The 21898-nt window shown below is 45.1% G+C and overlaps 1 protein-coding gene across 1 annotated transcript in view; it reads right to left on the bottom strand.

The window, feature by feature from the left end:
- LOC149461899 (uncharacterized) overlaps positions 1-8239 on the bottom strand; it is a 104477-nt gene extending 96238 nt beyond the window's left edge. Inside the window, exon 1 of the mRNA XM_089677739.1 lies at positions 7031-8239. Coding sequence (XP_089533865.1) covers positions 7031-8239 — 1209 coding nt within the window. The remainder of the gene's footprint in view (positions 1-7030) is intronic.
- Between the last annotated feature and the right edge of the window lie 13659 nt (positions 8240-21898).

Genomic DNA, 21898 nt, shown 5'->3' with positions numbered 1-21898 from the left:
ATTTTTTAGTTTGTTTAGCAAAAAATAAAAGCCCCCCGGTGGTGATTAAATACCACCAAAAGAAAAGAAAAGAAAGCTCTATCTGTCTCAAAAATGATGAAAAGTTGGTGTCATTCAAAGTGTGAGAGCGCTGAAAGCTGAAAACTGGCCTGGGCAGGAAGGGGGTGACAGTGCACGGTAGGCAAGGGGTTAAAAGGGGATCTCAGGGCCCGGCAGAGAAAGGGTTAATGCACAGGTTGGATCTGATCTGCGCAGCCAGCGGTTCTGGTGCTAGAATGAATGGGGGAGGGGGGGTGACATCCCTGACATGTTCAATAACAAATCAGAAAGCAGGAAGACTGGACTCCATGGCATTGACTCATCACAGATGGGGGCTGTATAGAGCCATGACCCATTTCAGGAAGACATCACCTAGACCCCAGTGAGTTAGGGTGGGGGGTAGATAGGACCATGATGGTGTCTCATCTGCTTTGTACATATCCAAAGAAAGCAGCATCTGTTCTGATCTCTGATGGACTCGATGGTTCAGGAGGATTGTGTGTCAGACATTGCCGGCTGCTTGTCTATAGGGAACAAAGCCCACTTAGACTTTATAAATGAGGAGATTTGGGGATAAATTCAGCCATTTAGATAGAAATTGGATGAGGATTTAGACATCGACATTTAGGAAAGAGATGGGATGGAGATGAGTCCAGGACGGGGTGTCCTTATCAGGTTTGATCATCTTTACTCCCCCCAGGATGAAGGGATTGGGGTTCATGGGCAGTTTTTTGGGGATCAGTTTGGGGCCAACAGGGAGGTCTGTTCTGTTTCCTCCAACTCTGCGCTGATGTTATCTCTTTTATAGATTTTATATTTTAGATGAAAACAGAGCCTCAGTCATTCCATAACAAACCTTCTAGTAGCAACAGATCCATGAGGCCAACAATTTCCTGAGAAGAATATGCAGCAACTGCCACTGGAAGGTGGAAGGAATGAACAGAATCCACACGTTCCTACTAGACTCAAGCTGAGATGATACAAAGAGATCTTCACGTGTGACATTGTTAAAGAAGAGCAGTCAGAAAAATGGGATTATAAAGAGCTGACACTCAGACAGTCAAATCATACATATGAATAGATATATATATATAGCTCAAAAAAATGAAAGGAAGACTTTTTAATCAGAGTCTACCACCAAGCCAATGAACCTCCTGGGATATTGATCTGCTCAGGTAAGTAGCAGAGGGGGTTGTTCATCAGTTTCAGCTGCTTTGGTGTTAATAAAATGAACAACAGGTACACTAGATGGGCAAAAATGAGACGACCCCCAAAACAGACATGGTTTTACAGGTGGAGGCTGTCACAATCATGCACACAGAGATGGGCGCGGTCATCCATTCTGCTCCAAACAACTACATTTTGGTATTTCTCTTAAACTCCCAAATCAGTCTCTCTCCTCCGATTTCCCCCCTCCCTCAGGAATGCGTTCAGCGTACCTTGCTAAGGGGCTGTCTATACAATCCTCTTGCCAAATAAGGCTTGGCTTGTCCATCGTGGGAAGAGGTTTTGTGTAGGAAAAAGACGCAGTTAGTTCTTGTGAGGAGTCAGACAAGTGAGGACCGTTCAATATAACATCTATCGGACAGAAAGCAAAGGAGAATCTCACGGCAACAACGAAACCCAATGAGAGACCAGAAATCCCTTTTTTAGCTCATCAGACTTGAAACTGCTAACCCCAGGAATTTATTTGGCAAGTACTTACCTAAACTTCTTTCTGTTATCTGTTTGCTGTGCTGTATTGCTCTGTGTATTTATATATATATATATATATATATGTTACATCTTCTTCCTGTAAATATTTCTACTGCACCCTTTTGACCTTTTAGTAATAAATCTTACTTTCTGAAAGTGTTGAATTGTTTCTATAGCTCTTAATTGCAATTTACGAGTCCCTGCTGCGGGTGGCACAGTGGCTTAGTGGTTAGCGCCGGTCATGGGTTCGATTCCTGACCATGGTGCCTCCTGCATGGAGTTTGCATGTTCTCCCTCTACTTGTGTGGGTTTCCTCCCACACTCCAAAGACATGCTGGTAGGTGAATTGGATCCTGTCTAAATTGACCGTAATATGTGTATGTATGAATGTAAGTTAGGGACCTTAGATTGTACCCCCGTTGAGGGTTAGGGACTGATGTGAATGTTCAATATAGGTATATATGTTGAAAGCGTTGTGTAAATTGACAGCACTATATAAGTACCTGAAATAAATAAATGAGTGTTTAACCCTCTGTATAACCAGTCTGTAGAGATAGGGGTATACTGTCAATTAACCAATCATCCTAGTGTATTGCTGAGTTTCCTCTTTCTCTGTATAAAAAGGAGGTGGTGGCAGTGTGAAGGGTTAATTGCATAATTAACCTGACCCAGTAACAAGCGCATTCAGGCTGCCGGTATGTCGATCTGCGGTCCATTAGCTGGAAAATCGTTGTGCTGGGTGTGGCATTGTTACGCACATGACAGCACGGTTTGATTGGCTAGTCATTTGGTGAGAGGGGCTGGGGTCTGAAGCCGCGATCGTCACAGAGGCCACTGACATTTTTTCCCTAATCATCTTTTCTGACTGTTTTTCACTAGTTTGGCATTTGGCTCGGGTCGGTATCACCACTGGTAGCATGAGGCCATACCTGGACCCTACAGAGGTTGCACAGGCAGTCCAACTCCTCCAGGATGGCACATCAATACGTGCCATTGCCAGAAGGTTTGCTGTGTCTCCCAGCACAGTCTCAAGAGCATGGAGGAGATTCCAGGAGACGAACAGTTACTCTAAGAGAGCTGGACAGGGCCATAGAAGGTCCTAAACCCATCAGCAGGACCGGTATCTGCTCCTTAGTGCAAGGAGGAACAGCACTGCCAGAGCCCTACAAAATGACCTCCAGCAGGTGTGAATGTCTCTGACCAAACAATCAGAAACAGACTTCATGAGGGTGTACTGAGGGCCTGACGTCCTCTAGTGGGTCCTATGCTCCCTGCTCTGCACCACAGAGCTGGATTGGCATTTGCCATTCAACATCAGAATTGGCAGGTCCACCACGGGGCACCCTGTGCTTTTCACAGATGAGGCAGGTTCACCCTGAGCACATGTGACAGACATGCAATGGTCTGGAGAAGCCGTGGAGAATGTTATGCTGCCTGTAACATGGTTCAGCATAACTGTTTTGGTGGTGGGTCAGTGATGGTCTGGGGGGGCATATCCATGGAGGGACGTACAGACCTCTACAGGCTAGACAATGGCACCCTGAATGATATTAGGCCATTATCAGACCCTACGCTGGTGCGGTGGGTCCTTGTTTTCCTCCTGGTGCAGTGGGTCCTGAGTTCCTTCTGGTGCAGACAATGCCTGGCCTCATGTGGGGAGAGTATGCAGGCAGTTCCTGGAGGATAAAGGAATTGATACCATTGAATGGCCACCAAACCTAAATCCAATAGAACACCTCTGGGATGTTATGTTTTGGTCCGTCCAACTCTGCCAGGTTGCACCTCAGACTGTCCAGGAGCTCAGTGGTTCCCTGGTCCAGATCTGGGAGGATATCCCCCAGGACACCATCCATCGTCTCATTAGGAGCCTCCCCCAACGTTGTCAGGCATGCATACAAGCACGTGGGGGCCATACAAACTATTGAGTATCATTTTGAGTTGCTGCAATTAAATTTCAGCACAATGGACTCACCTGCTGCATGGCACACCCCATTTTAGGGCTGGACATGTTGGGTATCTATTGACTTGGCACAACCTCATCTTTTATATTTTACTAACAAATTGGTAAAATAATGTATTTCTATTCTCAAAAATTCAAAACTATCACCATTTTATTCTCCAGGGCCTCTGATGTCATGATATATATGTTTGGGGGTTTAACTAATCTTCAGGCCCAAAGTCTGCGGTTTAATATGTACGCAAAAGAAAAATGCAGAAACAGCTCTGGCAGTGAGAGGGTTAATGTGGGCTAGATGGGATCCCTCTGCTGGGGTCACACTGTACACATTAGAGCGCCCCCTAGCTGCAGCCTGGTAATAACATTGCTGGGAGGTCTATTCACTGCTACATACTTCCCACCTTTATAGAAACATATTCTGCAGCACAGTGGCTCAGTGGTTAGCACTTCCTCCTAGCAGCTCTAATGTCATTGATTTGAATTCAAACCACTTCCCTAACTGTCTGGAGTATGCATGTTCTCCCTGTGCCTGCGAGGGTTTCCTCTGGGTACTCCGGTTTCCTTCCACCCTCCAAAGACATGCTGGAAGGTAATTGGCTTCTGTCTATATTGGCCCCTAGTATGTGTATGTATGAATGTTAGTTAGGTCCTTAGACTGTCGGCTCCTCGGGGGCGGGGACTGATGGGTAATATGTAAATTGATGTCCCTATATAAGTAGCTGTAATCATCTAGGAGTCTGTTCATAAAACAATTGCACAGCAATACACCCGGTGAATGTGCCTGTCATTCCCTCTGTGTGAATGGGATGGGGGGAGTAGAGGGAGTAGGCTCTGTGCTGAGCGGGGTGAATGGTTTCCATGGATATAAAATGGAGAATACCACATTTGGCAATAAGATGGTTCTAATTTCTATGATACTTAGCGCCATCTAAAGGCCAGAAAAGTATGGCATTTATTTATTGACTTTGTAAAATCATCCTTGCCCCTAGGTGGATGCTGCACCCATCCCCCGCTGGCTCCAAGTGTGAGAACTCAGCGATCATGTGATTGCTGACCATGAGTTCTCACAGCCGTTCTGAGCAGAGAATGTCAGTCACCGCTCTCTGCCCTGCCCCCCCCCACTCACTGGGCTGTGGAGGGGGAGGGTGCAGCTGGTCCAGACTCTGATGTCGGGATCTTTCCCCAGACTGGGCCGGCTGAGTGACGTCAGCTGACAGCGGGCTTCACCTGAAAATGGGTCACAGGAGATCAGAATGAACTGAACTCCTCTGATCCACAGGAGAAGTACAGACAAAAGAGCTTTGCCTGAACTTCTCCTTCAAAGAATATGTTCCTCCAACATGTCCTATTCCTGATCTGTGCCGGCTGTCCCATGTCCTGGTATGAAGACGTCTCCTCTCCTCTCTGTATTGCTTCCTTTGTGTGATCCTGCCAGTCCCTCTGATTTCCTATTAAAAACTGACCACACTAGGCATGAGAGCTCATCGTGGTCAGTTCTGTAGCTGTGTTGGGAGCTCGGTCTGCTCTCCTCCAATCATCAGATTTGTCCTGACATACCCCCTCCCAGCACAGCCATTCACTGGGAAGACCAGTGAACTGAAGACAAGTGATCACATGAGCAGTAGTAAGGAAGATGTCACTTCCTGATATCATTGCTTACTACTAGTGAAATCTGTGAATGATCACCGAGGTCACATGGTACAGGGCTATTCCCAACAGACTTGTACCATGTGACAAGCTGTGACCAATCACAGCTCTCACAGTATTTCTTAATGGCTGCAAGAATGGAGCCAGAGAGAAGGAGAAATTATTGCTTTTGCAGCCTTTATGGGTGTAAAAAAACATAAATAATAATATAAAAAAATATAAATGTAAATTTTTTTTTTAAAAATTATAATTTTTGGTTATATATAATTTGGGTTTTTTTTTACTAAAAAGATATCTGAATACATTTTAGTCAAGATTTATGAAGAAAGATTATTTATTCGCAACATTTTATAAGACAAACACTTTTTTTTCAAAGTTTTTGGACATTTTCATTTATATAGCAAAAAAAAATAGAAATTCCAGCGGTGAATAAATACCACCAAAATAAAGTTTTATGGGTCTCAGAGTGCGGGAGTGTGACCTCAGGGTGCGGGAGTGTGACCTCAGGGTGCGGGAGTGTGACCTCAGGGTGCGGGAGTGTGACCTCAGAGTGTGGGAGTGTGACCTCAGAGTGCGGGAGTGTGACCTCAGAGAGCGGGAGTGTGACCTCAGAGAGCGGGAGAGTGACCTCAGAGTGCGGGATTGTGACCTCAGAGTGCGGGAGTGTGACCTCAGGGTGCGGGAGTGTGACCTCAGGGTGTGGGAGTGTGACCTCAGGGATTAGTATGGGGGCGTGTCTGATGAAGGAAACCAAGGGCTCTATTTATAGAACATTCATTGGACCAATGAGACAATCATTCCTCCAGCTGTGACAACATCTGGCCATATGTTAAGTAACACAGTGATTTCCTATGATCGCCGGCTCCATCTAGTGGCCACAATGAGGTGATTTTTCTGAAATCTCTCCATCAGTAAAACTAGCCCAATATGATATTATGGCCACTAGATGGAGCCAATGATCATAAGAAATAAAATACGGCCAAAACTCCTCCCAGCTGGAGAATGGGGGTCACATCCGTTCAACATTGTTCTCCATAGACCTCCAAGTGTTTGTGAAATCTCCCACCACAAAATGTACTCAGCCAATCACAGGGCAGGACTCCATTTTTATTGTTGTGTCCTGCAGAGTCTACAGTACTCATGTGTGTCGGAGTGTGATCTCAGGGATGAGGATGAAGCCATGTCTGACCAAGGAAGATAAGGGGGCTATTTATAGGAAATTACACTATGGCCACTAGATGGAGACAACGTTCATAGAAAATAAATATGGGCAGAATGTCGGTCACATTTGTTCCTCGATTTATTTATTTTTTTTAGACCCCTAAATGGTTACAAAATCTTCCACCACAAAATGTACTCAGCCAATAACAGGACAGGACTCCATTTATATTCTTCTCCTGCCATCAATGGCCAACCCGGTCCCACACTTCATCCATGTCTTTGAGGACCTCTGATCTCCTTATGAACTGTTTCTTCCATGATGAAGATCAGCCATGGAGTATATCTGAGGTGTATATCAGGGTGTGCTTCTTCCCCACATGAGAGCTGGGATGTCCAGCAACATTCATCTAGAAGACATTTCCCGCACTCAAGGAGCTAATACACCTCCAGGGTTGTGTGGGACCCCTGATGTACAGGAAGACAGGACTTCAGTGAGGAACATTTCCCTCACTCATGACAGGAATACGGCTTCTCCCCCGTGTGAGATCTCTGATGTGTGTAAAGATTGGACTTCTGTGAAAAACATTTCCCGCACTCAGGACAGGAATACGGTTTCTCCCCCGTGTGAGATCTCTGATGTGTGTAAAGATTGGACTTCCGTGAAAAACATTTCCCACACTCAGGACAGGAATATGGCTTCTCCCCTGTGTGAGATCTATGATGTGCGTGAAGACTAGCCTTGTCTGAAAAACATTTTCCACACACAGAACAGGAATACGGCTTCTCCCCTGTGTGAGATCTCTGATGTGAGTAAAGATTGGACTTATCTGAAAAACATTTCCCACACGCAGGACAGGCATAAGGCTTCTCTCCTGTGTGAGATCTCTGATGTCTGTGAAGACTAGTTTTGTCTGAAAAACATTTCCTGCACTCAGGACAGGAATACGGCTTCTCCCCTGTGTGAGATCTCTGATGTGTGTAAAGATTGGACTTCTGTGAAAAACATTTCCCGCACTCAGGACAGGAATATGGCTTCTCCCCTGTGTGAGATCTATGATGTGTGTGAAGACTAGCCTTGTCTGAAAAACATTTTCCGCACACAGGACAGGAATACGGCTTCTCCCCTGTGTGCAATCTCTGATGTGAGTAAAGATTGGACTTATCTGAAAAACATTTCCCGCACTCAGGACAGGCATAAGGCTTCTCTCCTGTGTGAGATCTCTGATGTGTGTGAAGACTAGTTTTGTCTGAAAAACATTTCCCGCACTCAGGACAGGAATACGGCTTCTCCCCTGTGTGAGATCTCTGATGTCTGTAGAGATGGGACGTTTTTGAAAAACATTTTCCGCACTCAGGACAGAAATATGGCTTCTCCCCTGTGTGCAATCTCTGATGTATGTAAAGATTGGACTTTTGTGAAAAACATTTCCCGCACTCAGGACAGGAATACGGCTTCTCCCCCATGTGAGATCTTTTATGCCTATTAAGATTGGATTTACAATGGAAACCTTTCCCGCACTCAGTACAGGAGAACCTCTTCCCTGTTAGAAGGCCGGCCCGGTCCCGCACAGTCTGAGGTTCCTCAGGATACGAGGAATCCGATGGTCCATCTACACTGGGTGGTGCCGGATGGACATTGGAGGGAGCCGGGTTTTCTCCTGGACTATACTGTGTGATGTCCTCATCTTCTACTTTCCAGTCTGGAGACAAAGTGAGACAATCCTCGGAGGTTTTCCTCATCTCCCGGCCATGGACTAAAATACAAAGACAAAGAGGATTACTAGACAGGAGCTGATTGGTTCCCCCAAACCAGGACTCCGCCCACATCAGGCAGCTTGGTCTCTGAGGAGCTTACAATTCCACGCTCAAGGGAACTAGGAAATGGCTCCTCTGATCTCCTACCAGGTCATTTCTTTATTCATGGACCTTAGTCAGAGAGTGAGGAAACAACCAGAACTGTCTTTTATAGGAGGGACAGTGATGAGGGGATTATAGGACAAGGGTCCCCACCCCCTCTATCACTCATCACCATCTTCCCAACACAAGAAGTACTGCACTTCCTTATTTAGTCCATGATTTAGTCATGAAGAACAGCGGGGCTGAGCCCCACCAGAGGTCAGAGAGTGAGGATGGGGGGAGAACAACCAAGATGAAGACTGGACTGATCCTGAAGACCACCATCATTGGGGTATTGACTCCTCCCTCATTATCACTTTCTGTTTAAGGGTCCAAAGTTGGAGGATGTTATCACATTATTATCACCATGTAAAAGTCTGTGCTCCAATCACATCATCCGATATAAAATGTCCAGCTGGGAGGAAATGGGGGGAACAAAAGAGAATCCATATTATGTGTATATATAGCAGTGGGGGGAGGGGGGGAGCAGAAGTCAGGTCTATGGAATGTACAACATAGAGTATATAGTGCAGGGGTCAGGAGTATGTAATGTACAACATAGAGTATATAGTGCAGGGGTCAGGAGTATGTAATGTACAACATAGAGTATATAGTGCAGGGGTCAGGAGTATGTAATGTACAACATAGAGTATATAGTGCAGGGGTCAGGAGTATGTAATGTACAACATAGAGTATATAGTGCCGGGGTCAGGAGTATGTAATGTACAACATAGAGTATATAGTGCAGGGGTCAGGAGTATGTAATGTACAACATAGAGTATATAGTGCAGGGGTCAGGAGTATGTAATGTACAACATAGAGTATATAGTGCAGGGGTCAGGAGTATGTAATGTACAACATAGAGTATATAGTGCAGGGGTCAGGAGGAGTATGTAATGTACAACATAGAGTATATAGTGCAGGGGTCAGGACTATGTAATGTACAACATAGAGTATATAGTGCAGGGGTCAGGAGTATGTAATGTACAACATAGAGTATATAGTGCAGGGGTCAGGAGTATGTAATGTACAACATAGAGTATATAGTGCAGGGGTCAGGAGTATGTAATGTACAACATAGAGTATATAGTGCAGGGGTCAGGAGTATGTAATGTACAACATAGAGTATATAGTGCAGGGGTCAGGAGTATGTAATGTACAACATAGAGTATATAGTGCAGGGGTCAGGAGTATGTAATGTACAACATAGAGTATATAGTGCAGGGGTCAGGAGGAGTATGTAATGTACAACATAGAGTATATAGTGCAGGGGTCAGGACTATGTAATGTACAACATAGAGTATATAGTGCAGGGGTCAGGAGTATGTAATGTACAACATAGAGTATATAGTGCAGGGGTCAGGAGTATGTAATGTACAACATAGAGTATATAGTGCAGGGGTCAGGAGTATGTAATGTACAACATAGAGTATATTAGAACATAGAGTATTTGCTGCCAGCTGATCCCCAGAACCTCCATAAATCCAGTCTAGATACATAAATTGTGTCTGCAGCACAGAGAAGGAAGATTATCCGAGAGAAATCCAGGAATACAGGACGGGGAACACAGCTCAGGAAAGTGACCAGGGGATTACAGGCTGATATCACCCAGTCCCCGCCCTACTCTGGACCAATCAGTGAGCAGTATGGGTGGAGGAATGGATTTAGTGTTCATGACCCACCTGTGCTGATCTCTGTAGGAGTGTCCTCCTCTATAAATGTCCCCGTTATTCCATCCTCCTCCATAGACTGCTGATCATCCCTCACATACGCCTCTTCTTCTTCTGATTTAATCTCAACTTTTATATCTATCAGATCTTCACCCTAAAATGAAATAATAATAGAAGAGTTCATCTGTAAAACATAAACTCCAATATTGTTGCATCACATAAAAAAAATCACTTCTATGAATCCATGTTCTAGATGCTCCATCCCACCAACCTGGTAATGGTGAGGGATGGTGTGACCTTCCTGTGTGGAATTCCTTGAATACAGAGGACGGGGACATCTCTCTGGTGGGTTCCTGGTATTAGGTGGCTCCATCATATCCTTGTGTCCTTCTGAAAACTCCTCCATCACTCCATACTCCTCTTTATACTCTTCTTTAACATCAATATTATCATCCCCGAGGATTCCACTCTGAAAGATATAATAAAACATTCATTGTAACAAACATGCTGTGTATAAATCACAACTACCAATAATTGTCATCATCTACCTGATGATGGTGAGGGATGGTGTGACCTTCCTGTGTGGAATCCCGGGAATACAGAGGACGGGGACATCTCTCTGGTGGGTTCCCATGACTGGATCCATCTGTAGGAAACACACACACTGACTGAATCCATTGTTTCTATGTGTTTATCAGATGATGGGGGATCTAGGTGGATCCTCCGTACTGCTCTCTCCTTTACAATAAAGTCTCCTCTTACCCGGTGATGTGAGGGGCGGCTGATTGTCCATCATGACGTCCTTGTAGAGATCCTTGTGTCCTTCTAAATACTCCCACTCCTCCATGGAGAAATAGACAGTGACACCCTGACACCTTATAGGAACCTGACACACACAATGATACAGTCACCATCCAGACACATCCCTTGTCTGTTACTGGAGAATGTCCCAGAATTCCCGGCACCGCTCACCTCTCCTGTCAGCAGCTCAGTGATCTCTCTGGTGACTTCTAGAATCTTCTTCTTCTTTCTCTCTTCTATCAGGGAGGGAGGTGGAGGCAATGTGATGTCATATGATCTCCAGACTTCACAGGAGGAAAACTCTACATCTGAACACAAATAGTCACATCAAATGATATTCCCAGAATCCTCCTCACCTCTCCAGTCAGGTCTGTGTTTTACTAAAGCCCCACTTCAGGCTGAGGTATAATTATGCACACAGCCCCCCCTCCCTCATTCTGAAGGTTAAATTTTTTTTGCAGCCATTCTGGCATCATAGCATACATTGCAGAATCAATGGCCCTGCTTTGCACATAACAATGCCAAGGGCCTACATTCTAAGAGCATAGAAAAAAAAGATAAAAGAGACAGATGGAGGGACATTGGGGGGAGGGGCTGTGAGGTCAGTGTGATGTCATAGGATTCTCTGACTCCGGATGGAGGGACATTGGGAGGAGGAGCTGTGAGGTCAGTGTGATGTCATAGGATTCTCTGACTCTGGATGGAGGGACATTGGGAGGAGGAGCTGTGAGGTCAGTGTGATGTCATAGGATTCTGACTCTGGATGGAGGGACATTGGGAGGAGGAGCTGTGAGGTCAGTGTGATGTCATAGGATTCTCTGACTCCGGATGGAGGGACATTGGGGGGAGGAGCTGTGGTCAGTGTGATGTCATAGGACATATAGACTCTTGATAGAGGGACATTTGGATGGGGAGATTTGAGGGGTCCTCTATATGAGGCTCCCGTATAAACCGAATCCTTGTTCCTGGGTGCGTCCTACCACTCCTAAACTGAAGTGACCTTTGACCTTTACCATCCAGAAATCTGTCCGGAATCTGTGGAAGCAAGCTGTCATGTGATCAGGTGACGTGCGGAGGAACGGAGTGTAAATAGCAGACAATTGTCTCCAGAGCCCCTAATGGTGGGGATGGATTTGGCGGCGTGCTGGTGCCAAGTTTCCTCCCCCCAGGGTCACTGCAGGTGTGGAGAAAAGCTGTGTAAGAGGATATGGAGGAGAGATGAGGAGGAGATCCAGGAATCAGGAGAAAGGTCAGGGCAAGCAACAGACGAGCGCATCCAAGAGACCAAGCCGGGGTCACTACACAGAAAATCAATCCAAGGAAACAACAGGCAGGACGAGGAATAGCAAGAAGGAGCTGAGAGACAAATGAGAATATTGCTCAGCCAATGGGAGATGATCTCAGCATGACTTCCATCATGAAGGAGATGAGGGGGAGGGGAGGAAGTCACTGAAGGTGACCATAGATCCATGGAAATTCAGCTGGTTCAGCAGGGATCGCTCACATTTCCATCCATTTGTGGTCACTGCCAGATAAAAGCCACTCCCCCAGTGGCTGCAGCCAATAGCTTCAGTGCTGATCCGTGTATTCTGAGAGCGGAGGAGTCCCCCCATTGTCAGAATACAAGAGTGCAGCGGGGAGGATTCCCCCATCCACCTCCAATGTGTGGATGGGGGAATCACTTCAGTTTTTATGGTCATCCCGCTGGCTGAACGATGAAACTGAACCATGTAGGCCAGTTTTGGGAGCAAATATATTATCATCAACTCCTCCCCCTGAAGGGGTTCATCTACGTATTACCTCCTCTGCTGCCACATCCAGGAATGTCTCCTTACTTCCTCATTCATAGAATTACCTGTCTGCATCTGACATCACTTCCTGTCTGCACCTGACATCACTTCCTGTCTTCCATAGAGACTTCCTGTCTGGGTAGAAGTGAGATCCCCACCTTGTGGAGCTCAGAGGAACTGCAGCCCTGATAAGCGTCTGGTAGTGTGACCCCGGCCTTGTGCTGGGTGTGTATGGACTGTAGATCCTTATAGAGGGGTCACCTCCACTCCCACCAAGGGGGACAGAAATATATAACTGCCTAATCCTTCCTTTCTCAGCCATGGGTCCTCCAAAAGTTTCTAGGGGCTTCTTCAACAATGAACAATTCCTGTCTCAATCTGTTAAATATGGATGGACTAGATGTTCTAGTGGAAAGATGTTCTAGTGGTTTCTAGGGGCTCCTGGAAAGTCAACAATTTATGTCTCTCAGTAACAACTGACATCAATGATCTGTAAGAGGGGCAGTCTTCCCACTGATGAACATTAAGAATGTCCTACTGATCACTGATATAAGGGGATCCTTCTCCTACTGACCACTGATATAAGGGGGTCCTTCTCCTACTGATCACTGATATAAGGGGTCCTTCTCCTACTGATCACTGATATAAGGGGTCCTTCTACTGACAACTGATATAAGGAAATACTTCTCCTACTGACCCCTGATATAAGGGGGGTCCTTCTCCTACTGATCACTGATATAAGGGGGTCCTTCTCCTACTGATCACTGATATAAGGGGGTCCTTCTACTACTGATCACTGATATAAGGGGATCCTTCTACTACTGATCACTGATATAAGGGGGTCCTTCTACTACTGATCACTGATATAAGGGGTCCTTCTCCTACTGATCACTGATATAAAGGGGTCCTTCTACTACTGACCACTGATATAAGGGAGTCCTTCTACTACTGATCACTGATATAAGGGGTCCTTCTCCTACTGATCACTGATATAAGGGGGTCCTTCTACTACTGATCACTGATATAAGGGGTCCTTCTCCTACTGATCACTGATATAAGGGGTCCTTCTCCTACTGATCACTGATATAAGGGGGTCCTTCCCCTACTGACCACTGATATAAGGGGTCCTTCTCCCACTGATATAAGGGGTCCTTCTCCCATTGGTGACCAGTAAGGGATTAATAAACAGACCACTTGGAATGAGCTCTGGATTTGGACTGAACCCATGTTTGTACAGAATTTGTTTTTTTGGGGGTCGGAGAATTGCTGAACTAAAGGATATTCAGCCAAGTTGAACCTCCAGTTGCAGTATTACTATCACTGCTAAATGTGGCAGCTTCCCCCTCAGGCTGGTTGATAGGGAGTCAGGAGCTGTAGGTGCCCTAAGACCGGGTGATATACAACACTCTCCACCCCCCTCCTATTTAGTTGTCAACTGGGGAATCCCAACTGACAGGTGAATGTAAAAAAAATGCAAGGGACCCTTAATAGTTCATACAAGGCCCATCCAAGAATGCACCCTGGCTGCCCAGGATAGGGTGGGGGATGGGGAGTTAGCATTCCCCTCCTGAACCATACCAGCCTACATACCCTCAACATGGAGAGAGTATCTTGCCAAGCCCATTCCCAAGTGGTTGGAAAGTTGAACAAGTCCAATGTATGAGCTCGTATCGGGGAACACGAGGAATGTGTACAACATAGGGCATCGGGAAATGGATATCTGTCTGCAGGACAAACTCTAATCCATGGGAACTAGTGATGACTGAACTGTCCTGGGTTTGGTTTGATGTTGAACCCTAACCCCATTGAAAGCTACAGAAGCCAAATCTGTCAAATGATAAATTCCTTTTTTCTGGGCTAATAGGCAAGGGAGTGTCAAACATATCATGGGGAAGGGGAGGGCGCCCTGGAGAACATGGACCAATGCTAAATATCTGTAAACATTCCATGCAGCCGGGAGCAGTGATTATTTTAGCTCTGACATTTCGAAATCTAAAAACATTTTTACATTTCCAGCAAATGACATTTCCCTCCGGATTCTTTTATGAAAGCAGAAAACATCACATAGACCCTCCAGAGTTCCCCCACCATACATGAGGGGTCTGCGATGTATTTGGGGGTCTTCCTGTTTACTTCCTGCGTGTGTTCCATAGATCAGAAGTGATGTAGGCGGAGATGACATCACAATGAGTAGCCCCGCCCCACCATTTCCACCTACATCTGGGTCAGCGGTGGCCATCTTGGATCCATGTAGTAGAGCTGAATGCCGCCATTTGTATTATTGATGTGAGTGCGCACTTGGAAGGGATTTATTGTCACGATTCCAATAACAATGACTGCACTGTGACTTCTATGTTCTTGTTTCTTCATGATGGACACAATGCATTTGGAGGATCAGAAGCTGGAAGGAGGTGACTTGGAAGGCTGCCTGGAAGGACAGGGCCAATCTGAGCTATTGTGAAGCCACTTATTAGTAGGGTGATGGAGGTGTGGTGAGCTCACAATGTGAGTGAGAGCATGGGATCTGGGTTTGGGGAAGGAGGTGTTTTGTAGTCCACTACGCACGGTTGGCTGGAGCATATACTGAGATTTGGAGGAAGAAGCTCCTGAGGGTTTGGAGACATTTCTTGATGGTGATCTCATGTATTGAAGTATAAAGGACACGTTGGATTGACTTTTATTTCACTTTCTGGTGAGGAGGGACTGATTGGGGGGACCTTGTTGTCTACCAGTAGAGTCCGAATGACTTGCATTCCCAGATGGTGGGGACTGGACCTCCTGAATGAGGAATAGGGAATGTCATGTCTCTGAAGATCCTCCCCCAATATATAGTCCCACTTCTTCCAGCTAAAGCAACATGCTATTGATCTCCTGGGATTGGGTGATCTCCAGAAATCAGACAGATCTGATTGGTGGGGACATGATAGGAAATCAGCTGACATGTTTTTTTCTTCTGTAGTCCAGACCTTCCTGGGAAATGTTATTGTGTCAACAATCTCTCCAGGAACTTCAAGGAACTCCACAAATGAGTCAAGTTGATCAGGAAGGGGGTGGGGTGCCTCGGGGGGCTGGAGGATCTGATATCCATGAAAGAAATAGTCCCCATTCATGTTTTCATTCATCATCTACACTTCCTGACATGATAAAGGGAAATGGATGCTAATAGAATGCAGGAGATCTGCCGACTGAAAGAAAGTAGAAATGGATACTAATAGGTTACAGGAGATTGGCTGAAGGGAAAATGGGAAATGGGTGCTAATAGGATGCAATAAATCTGCTGGGTCAAAAAAAAAATGGGTGATAGCTGACAACATAGATCTGCTGAGACAAAGAAAGGGAACAAATGCTAATAGGATGCAAGAGATCTGAGAAGAAAAAAGGAGGGGGGATGAATAGATGCAGACCTCCTCCAGCTCATTTGCACCTGCCGCTCCTTTTTTCAGAAGATCTCCTGCATCCTATTAGCATCTATTTCCTCTGCTGAGAATAAAATGGTGATGGATTTTTTCTCCCTTTATTTCATTTTATTTTTCTTACTAAGTTGTGTGTTCATGTACTAACCACCAGACCATGAGAACAGCCCCCCGGAATATTAGGACCGCCCACCAGAGCACTCTGATCACCCCTCTAATATTGGGTAGGTCCCTCTTCTGCTGCCATCAAGGCCTGGACTCCACTAGACAAACCATAACATGGCCTCCCCTGGCTTGTCTTCATCCCATACTGCATCCCGGTGTCATCTCTTCCCCAGGTAAGTGACACCCCCCCCCACCATCCACATGATGGAACAGAAAACGTCATTCATCAGATCAGGCCACCTCCTTCCATGGCTCCTTGGACCACTTCTGATGCTCACATACCCAATGCAGGTTCTTTTGGCTGTAGACACGGGTCAGTATGGGCACCCTGATTGGTGTGCTGCTACACGGCCCCATATACAACAAACTGACCTTTTTTTTGTTTTCAACACATCAACTTCAGGGACAACATGTTCACTTACTGCCTAATATATCCCACCCACTCTCAGATGTCATTGTAATGAGATAGTCAGTGTTATTCACTTCACCTGTCAGTGATCATAATGTTATGGCTGATCAATGTATAGTCCATACACAGCACAGGGCCGGGGTCACACTATGAGATGGATCTCGGGGCTGCAGTTCCTCTGAGCTCCACAAGGTGGTGATCTCACTTCTACCCAGACAGGAAGTATCTATGGAAGACAAGAAGTGATGTCAGGGACAGACAGGAAATGATGTCAGGGACAGACAGGAAATGATGTCAGGGACAGACAGGAAGTGATGTCAGGGACAGACAGGAAGTGACCTGGAATAAAGACAGAAAGTTCCATGTGGCACAAAGAAGAGACATTGGTGGAAGTGGCAGCAGAGGAGGTAATAAGATGTTATGTTCTATTTACATCCAGTAATCCCCCATCATGTCTGTCCCCTTCCTCCATAGTCACGTCCGTCCCCTTCCTCCATAGTCTCGTCCGTCCCCTTCCTCCATAGTCACGTCCGTCCCCTTCCTCCATAGTCACGTCCGTCCCCTTCCTCCATAGTCACGTCCGTCCCCTTCCTCCATAGTCACGTCCGTCCCCTTCCTCCATAGTCACGTCCGTCCCCTTCCTCCATAGTCACGTCCGTCCTCTTCCTCCATAGTCACGTCCGTCCTCTTCCTCCATAGTCACGTCCGTCCTCTTCCTCCATAGTCACGTCCGTCCTCTTCCTTTATAGTCACGTCCGTCCTCTTCCTCCATAGTCACGTCCGTCCTCTTCCTCCATAGTCACGTCCGTCCCCTTCCTCCATAGTCACGTCCGTCCCCTTCCTCCATAGTCACGTCCGTCCTCTTCCTCCATAGTCACTGTGACATATATAGTATGGGAACCCAGATGAACCCCTTGCCCTCCAGAGGATTTACCCCCCTTAATGACCAGGTCTCTTTTTGCTATTCAGTGCTGCACTATTTCAGCTGTTATCAGTTGCACGATCATGCAATACTGTACGCAAAATAAATTTACATCCTTTTTTGCCACACAAATAGAGCTTTCTTTCTGCTTTTTATATTTTGCGCTATAAACAAAAAAAGACCCAAAATATTGAATAAAAATGTATATTTTTTACTTTCGGCTATAAAAAATATATATTGTAAACTCAAAGTTAGGCCAAAATGTATTCTGCTCCATGTTTTTGGTAAAAAAAAATCCCAATAAGTGTATATTGATTGCTTTGTGTGACAGTTATAGCGTCTACAAACTATGGGAGAGATCATGGAATTTACGCCATTTTTTTGCTATACAGCGCTGCGCTAGTTTACCTGACAATTGTGCGGTCATGTAATATATAAATGAAATTGATGTCCTTTTTTCACACAAATAGAGCTTTATTTTAGTGGTATTTGATCACCTCTGCGCTTTTTATTTTTGGCGCCATAAACGAAAAAAAAAAAAATTATATTTTCTCATTTCTGTCAAAAAATATCCAAAAAACTAAACTTTTATCATACATTTAAGCCAAAATGTATTCTGCTCCATGTTTTTGGTTAATAATCCCAATAATTGTATATTGATTGCTTTGTGTGATAGTTATAGAGTCTACAAACTATGGGAGAGATAATGCAATTTACAGCTCTTACTTTCTGACTGCCCATCACATTTCTTGAGGTGCTAAAATACCAGAACAGTACAAACACCTCCAAATGACCCCTTTTTTCGGAAAGTAGACACCCTAAGCTATCTGCTGAGAGGCATATTGAGATCCCCCCCCCCCCCCCCAAGTTTTTGGAAAATAACTTTTTTTTTTTTACACAAAGTTGTAATTTAAATGATTTATTGCTCACACAAGCCATGGGTATATGTGGAAATACACCCCAAAATACATTCTGCTACTTCTACCGAGTATGGGGGTACCACATGTGAGAGACTTTTTGGGAGCCTAGCCACATACAGGATCCTGAAATCCAATGACCACTTTGAAAGCCTGAAGGTGCGTAACTTCCTCATTTCACTTCCTCACTACCTATCACAGTTTCAGAGGCCCTGAAATACCAGGATAGAACCAACCCCCCACCCAAATGACCCCTTTTTGGAAAGCAGACACTCCAAGGAATTTAAAAAGAGGCATGGTGAGCAGAGGCATCCCTTGGGTTGGTGTCACCCAGTGCGGTAACACTTGATGACACCCCTCCAACGATCCCCGCAGAATGGATCGGATCTGCGGATTGAGCATAATGGATCGGACTCTGATCCATTATGCTCAATTCGCAGATCCGATCCATCCTGCGGGGATCACTGGCTTGCTTTACAACTTACCTTTTTGTGGAGCGGGTCCAGTGTCACCCCATGCGGTCAGTGTCACCTGGTGCGGGCCGCACTCCCCACACCTGCCTCGGGATGCCACTGATGGTGAGTATTTTGCAGATCTCATTTTTTCTCACAAGGTTTAGCAATATAAAAAAATAAAAGGAAAAATATGTTTTTGTTTTCTTTCTTCATTTTCCAAAAACTTGTGGCAACAAATGAGATCTGCAAAATACTCACCATGCTTCTTATCAAATTCCTTGGGGTGTCTACTTTCCAAAAAGGGGTCATTTGGGGGGTTAGGTTCTATCCTGGCATTTCATGGCCTCCAAAACTGTGATAGGTAGTGAGGAAGTGTAATGAGGAAATAAAGCCCTTTAAAAGCATGAAGGTGCTTATTGGATTTTGGGGTCCTGTACTTGGCTAGACTGCCAAAACGTCTCTCACATGTGGTACCCCCATACTCGGGAGAAGTAGCAGAATGTATTTTGGGGAGTAATTCCACATATACCCATGGCATGTGTGAGCAGTAAATCATTAAGGAGACAAAAAATAATTTTGTCTATTGACTCAAGATGCCCCTCAGCAAATAGTTTGGGGTGTCTACTTTCCAAAAAGGGGTCATTTTGGGGGTTGGGGGCGTTTTATTCCCAGCAGTAGAAGTTTATGCCACACATCATTCACTGTTCTAACCACCTGAAGACCAAGCCTTTTCTGACACTTTTTGCTCACATGAAACTAATCAGTATTTTTTGCTAGGAAATTAATTTAAAGCCACAAACATTATATTTTTTTTTAAAGCAGACACCCTAGTGAATAAAATGGTGGGTACTACAATTTTTATGTCATATAGTACTCATGCAGCGATTTTAAATGGATGGCACGGTACTGCCCAAGAAGGCCATGGAAGGCAGCGGGGGAGGGGGGACATCATCTTCTGCTGCTTGTAAAAGCAATCCTGCAGCTGTAGGCATCATCCTGGTATAACCATTCAAAGTCCAGGGATGTACCAGTACGTTGCTGGTCCTTGTTGGGTATATATACTATGTTCTTTTTTTAGTTATGCAGCCTGTGGACTGAATGAAAAAATGAGAAGAAATCTCTGGCAGAAAAAGTGTGTGGTATGCCCACCATTAGAATATACCACCCTGCATCCACCCACTTCTAATGGTGGGCACACATTAGGTCACATGGTGCCACATGTGCCAATTCCAAGATTGTACAAATGTCTAAATAGTGGCACGCTTGAATAAAAATTGTCCACGTATAAGTGGTACCCCATATGGAGAAATGATGACACCAAGTCCCAAACTATCTTGTCACTGCTCCCCATGTAGTCTGGGCATCCAGGGGCTCCACGTGACTATCTTTTCCCTCATAAATCTGAAACTTATAAGTATAGCCTGTTGCCCTCTCACAGGTCTTCTACATCTTGACCCCATATCTGGCACGCTTGCTGGGAAGAAATTGTTTGAATGCAAGGTGGCCAGAAAAATGAATGAGGGACTCATCAATGCAGATGTTTTGCTGGGGAGTATAGACATCTGCAAATTTTTGGTTAAGGTGATTTGCGAGGGGCTGAATTTTGTGGAGCCGGTCAAATTCAGGGTCACCCCGAGGATGACAGAGTGTATTGTCATTGAAATGCATAAAACACATTATACTCTCATATCTATGCCTGGCCATGGCAGCAGAGAACACGGCATATGATGAATCGGGTCTGTGGACCAATACAACCACAAATCATTTCTTTTAGTAATGTCCATGTTGAGGGTTAGGCCCCAAAAAAATTTAAATTTGGAAACTGTAATGAGTTTCCATGCGAATGGTCTGGCAAGGATTGAATTTGGGTTGGTGGTGATAAATTGTTCTGCATATAAACTGCTTTGATCCACAATAAATGCATACAGATATTCCATGAAAAACAGCTCCAAAAAAATCAAGGGGAGGAGTTAAATTTGGTGTTTTCACCTTAGTTCCGGGTTGGGTAGTGAATGGGGGAAGTACGGGTGCTGATTCTGCCAACACTGCGGTTTTGTGTGCAATGTATCCTGTGACAGTGACCTACTGACACTGCACTTGCTGGGGGAGAAGGGGGGGTAAGCGTAGGGGCTAAACACAGGTGTTGGCAGGTGCTGGGGCTGATCCCGCTAATGCTGCGTTTTTGGGGACACTATACTAATGTGAACGCTGGTATAGTGCTGATCTGATCAAAGATATTGACCCGTTCAGACACTATACTAGCAATGGAGGTTTATTATGCATAAGCGTGTTCCTGGCAATCAAGGGGTTAAATGTGATGACTGGTGCACTGACAGGCAATCTGCCACCACCTGGGAGGGGCGTGAATACCACCGGAGTGGGAATTGCGTATATATATGTGATTTTGTGCACCCATGCCGCCCTGTAGCAGTATTTCTGCTATAGGGCGGTCAGGAAGCGGTTTGTGATACGGTGCTGCGTTACTTTCACTGATAATTGCGCGGTCATGCAACGCTGCACCAAAATGAAATTTACATCCTTTTTTTCCCACAAATTAGCTTTCTTTCAGTGGTATTTGATCACCTGTGCAGTTCTTATTTTTTGCGCTATAAAAAAAAATCTACAATTTTGAGAAAAAAAACAATATTATGGATTTTTGCTATAAAACATGTCCAGTAAAAAAAATTAAAAATAAAATTTTGTCATAAATTTAGGCCAAAATGTATTCTGTGACATTTCTTTGCTAAAAAAAAATCCCAATACGTGTAAATTAATTGGTTTACGTGAAAGTTATAGTGTTTGCAAATGGCGGCATAGATACTGGGATTTGTATTTTATTTCTACTAGTAATGGCAGCAATCAGCGACTTATGGCGGGACTGCGGTGGACATTCTGACACTGGAGGGAACTGACTTAGGGTCACTGACATCCCCAGTGACACCAATATAGTGATCGGTGCAA

The sequence above is a fragment of the Staurois parvus genome, unplaced genomic scaffold, assembly GCF_062004578.1.
Source record: "Staurois parvus isolate SC_StPar_1 unplaced genomic scaffold, SC_StPar_1.0 ptg000191l, whole genome shotgun sequence".
Taxonomy (NCBI): Eukaryota; Metazoa; Chordata; class Amphibia; order Anura; family Ranidae; genus Staurois; species Staurois parvus.
The sequence above is the reverse complement of the archived record's forward strand: the minus strand, read 5'-3'. Positions and strand labels throughout refer to the sequence as shown.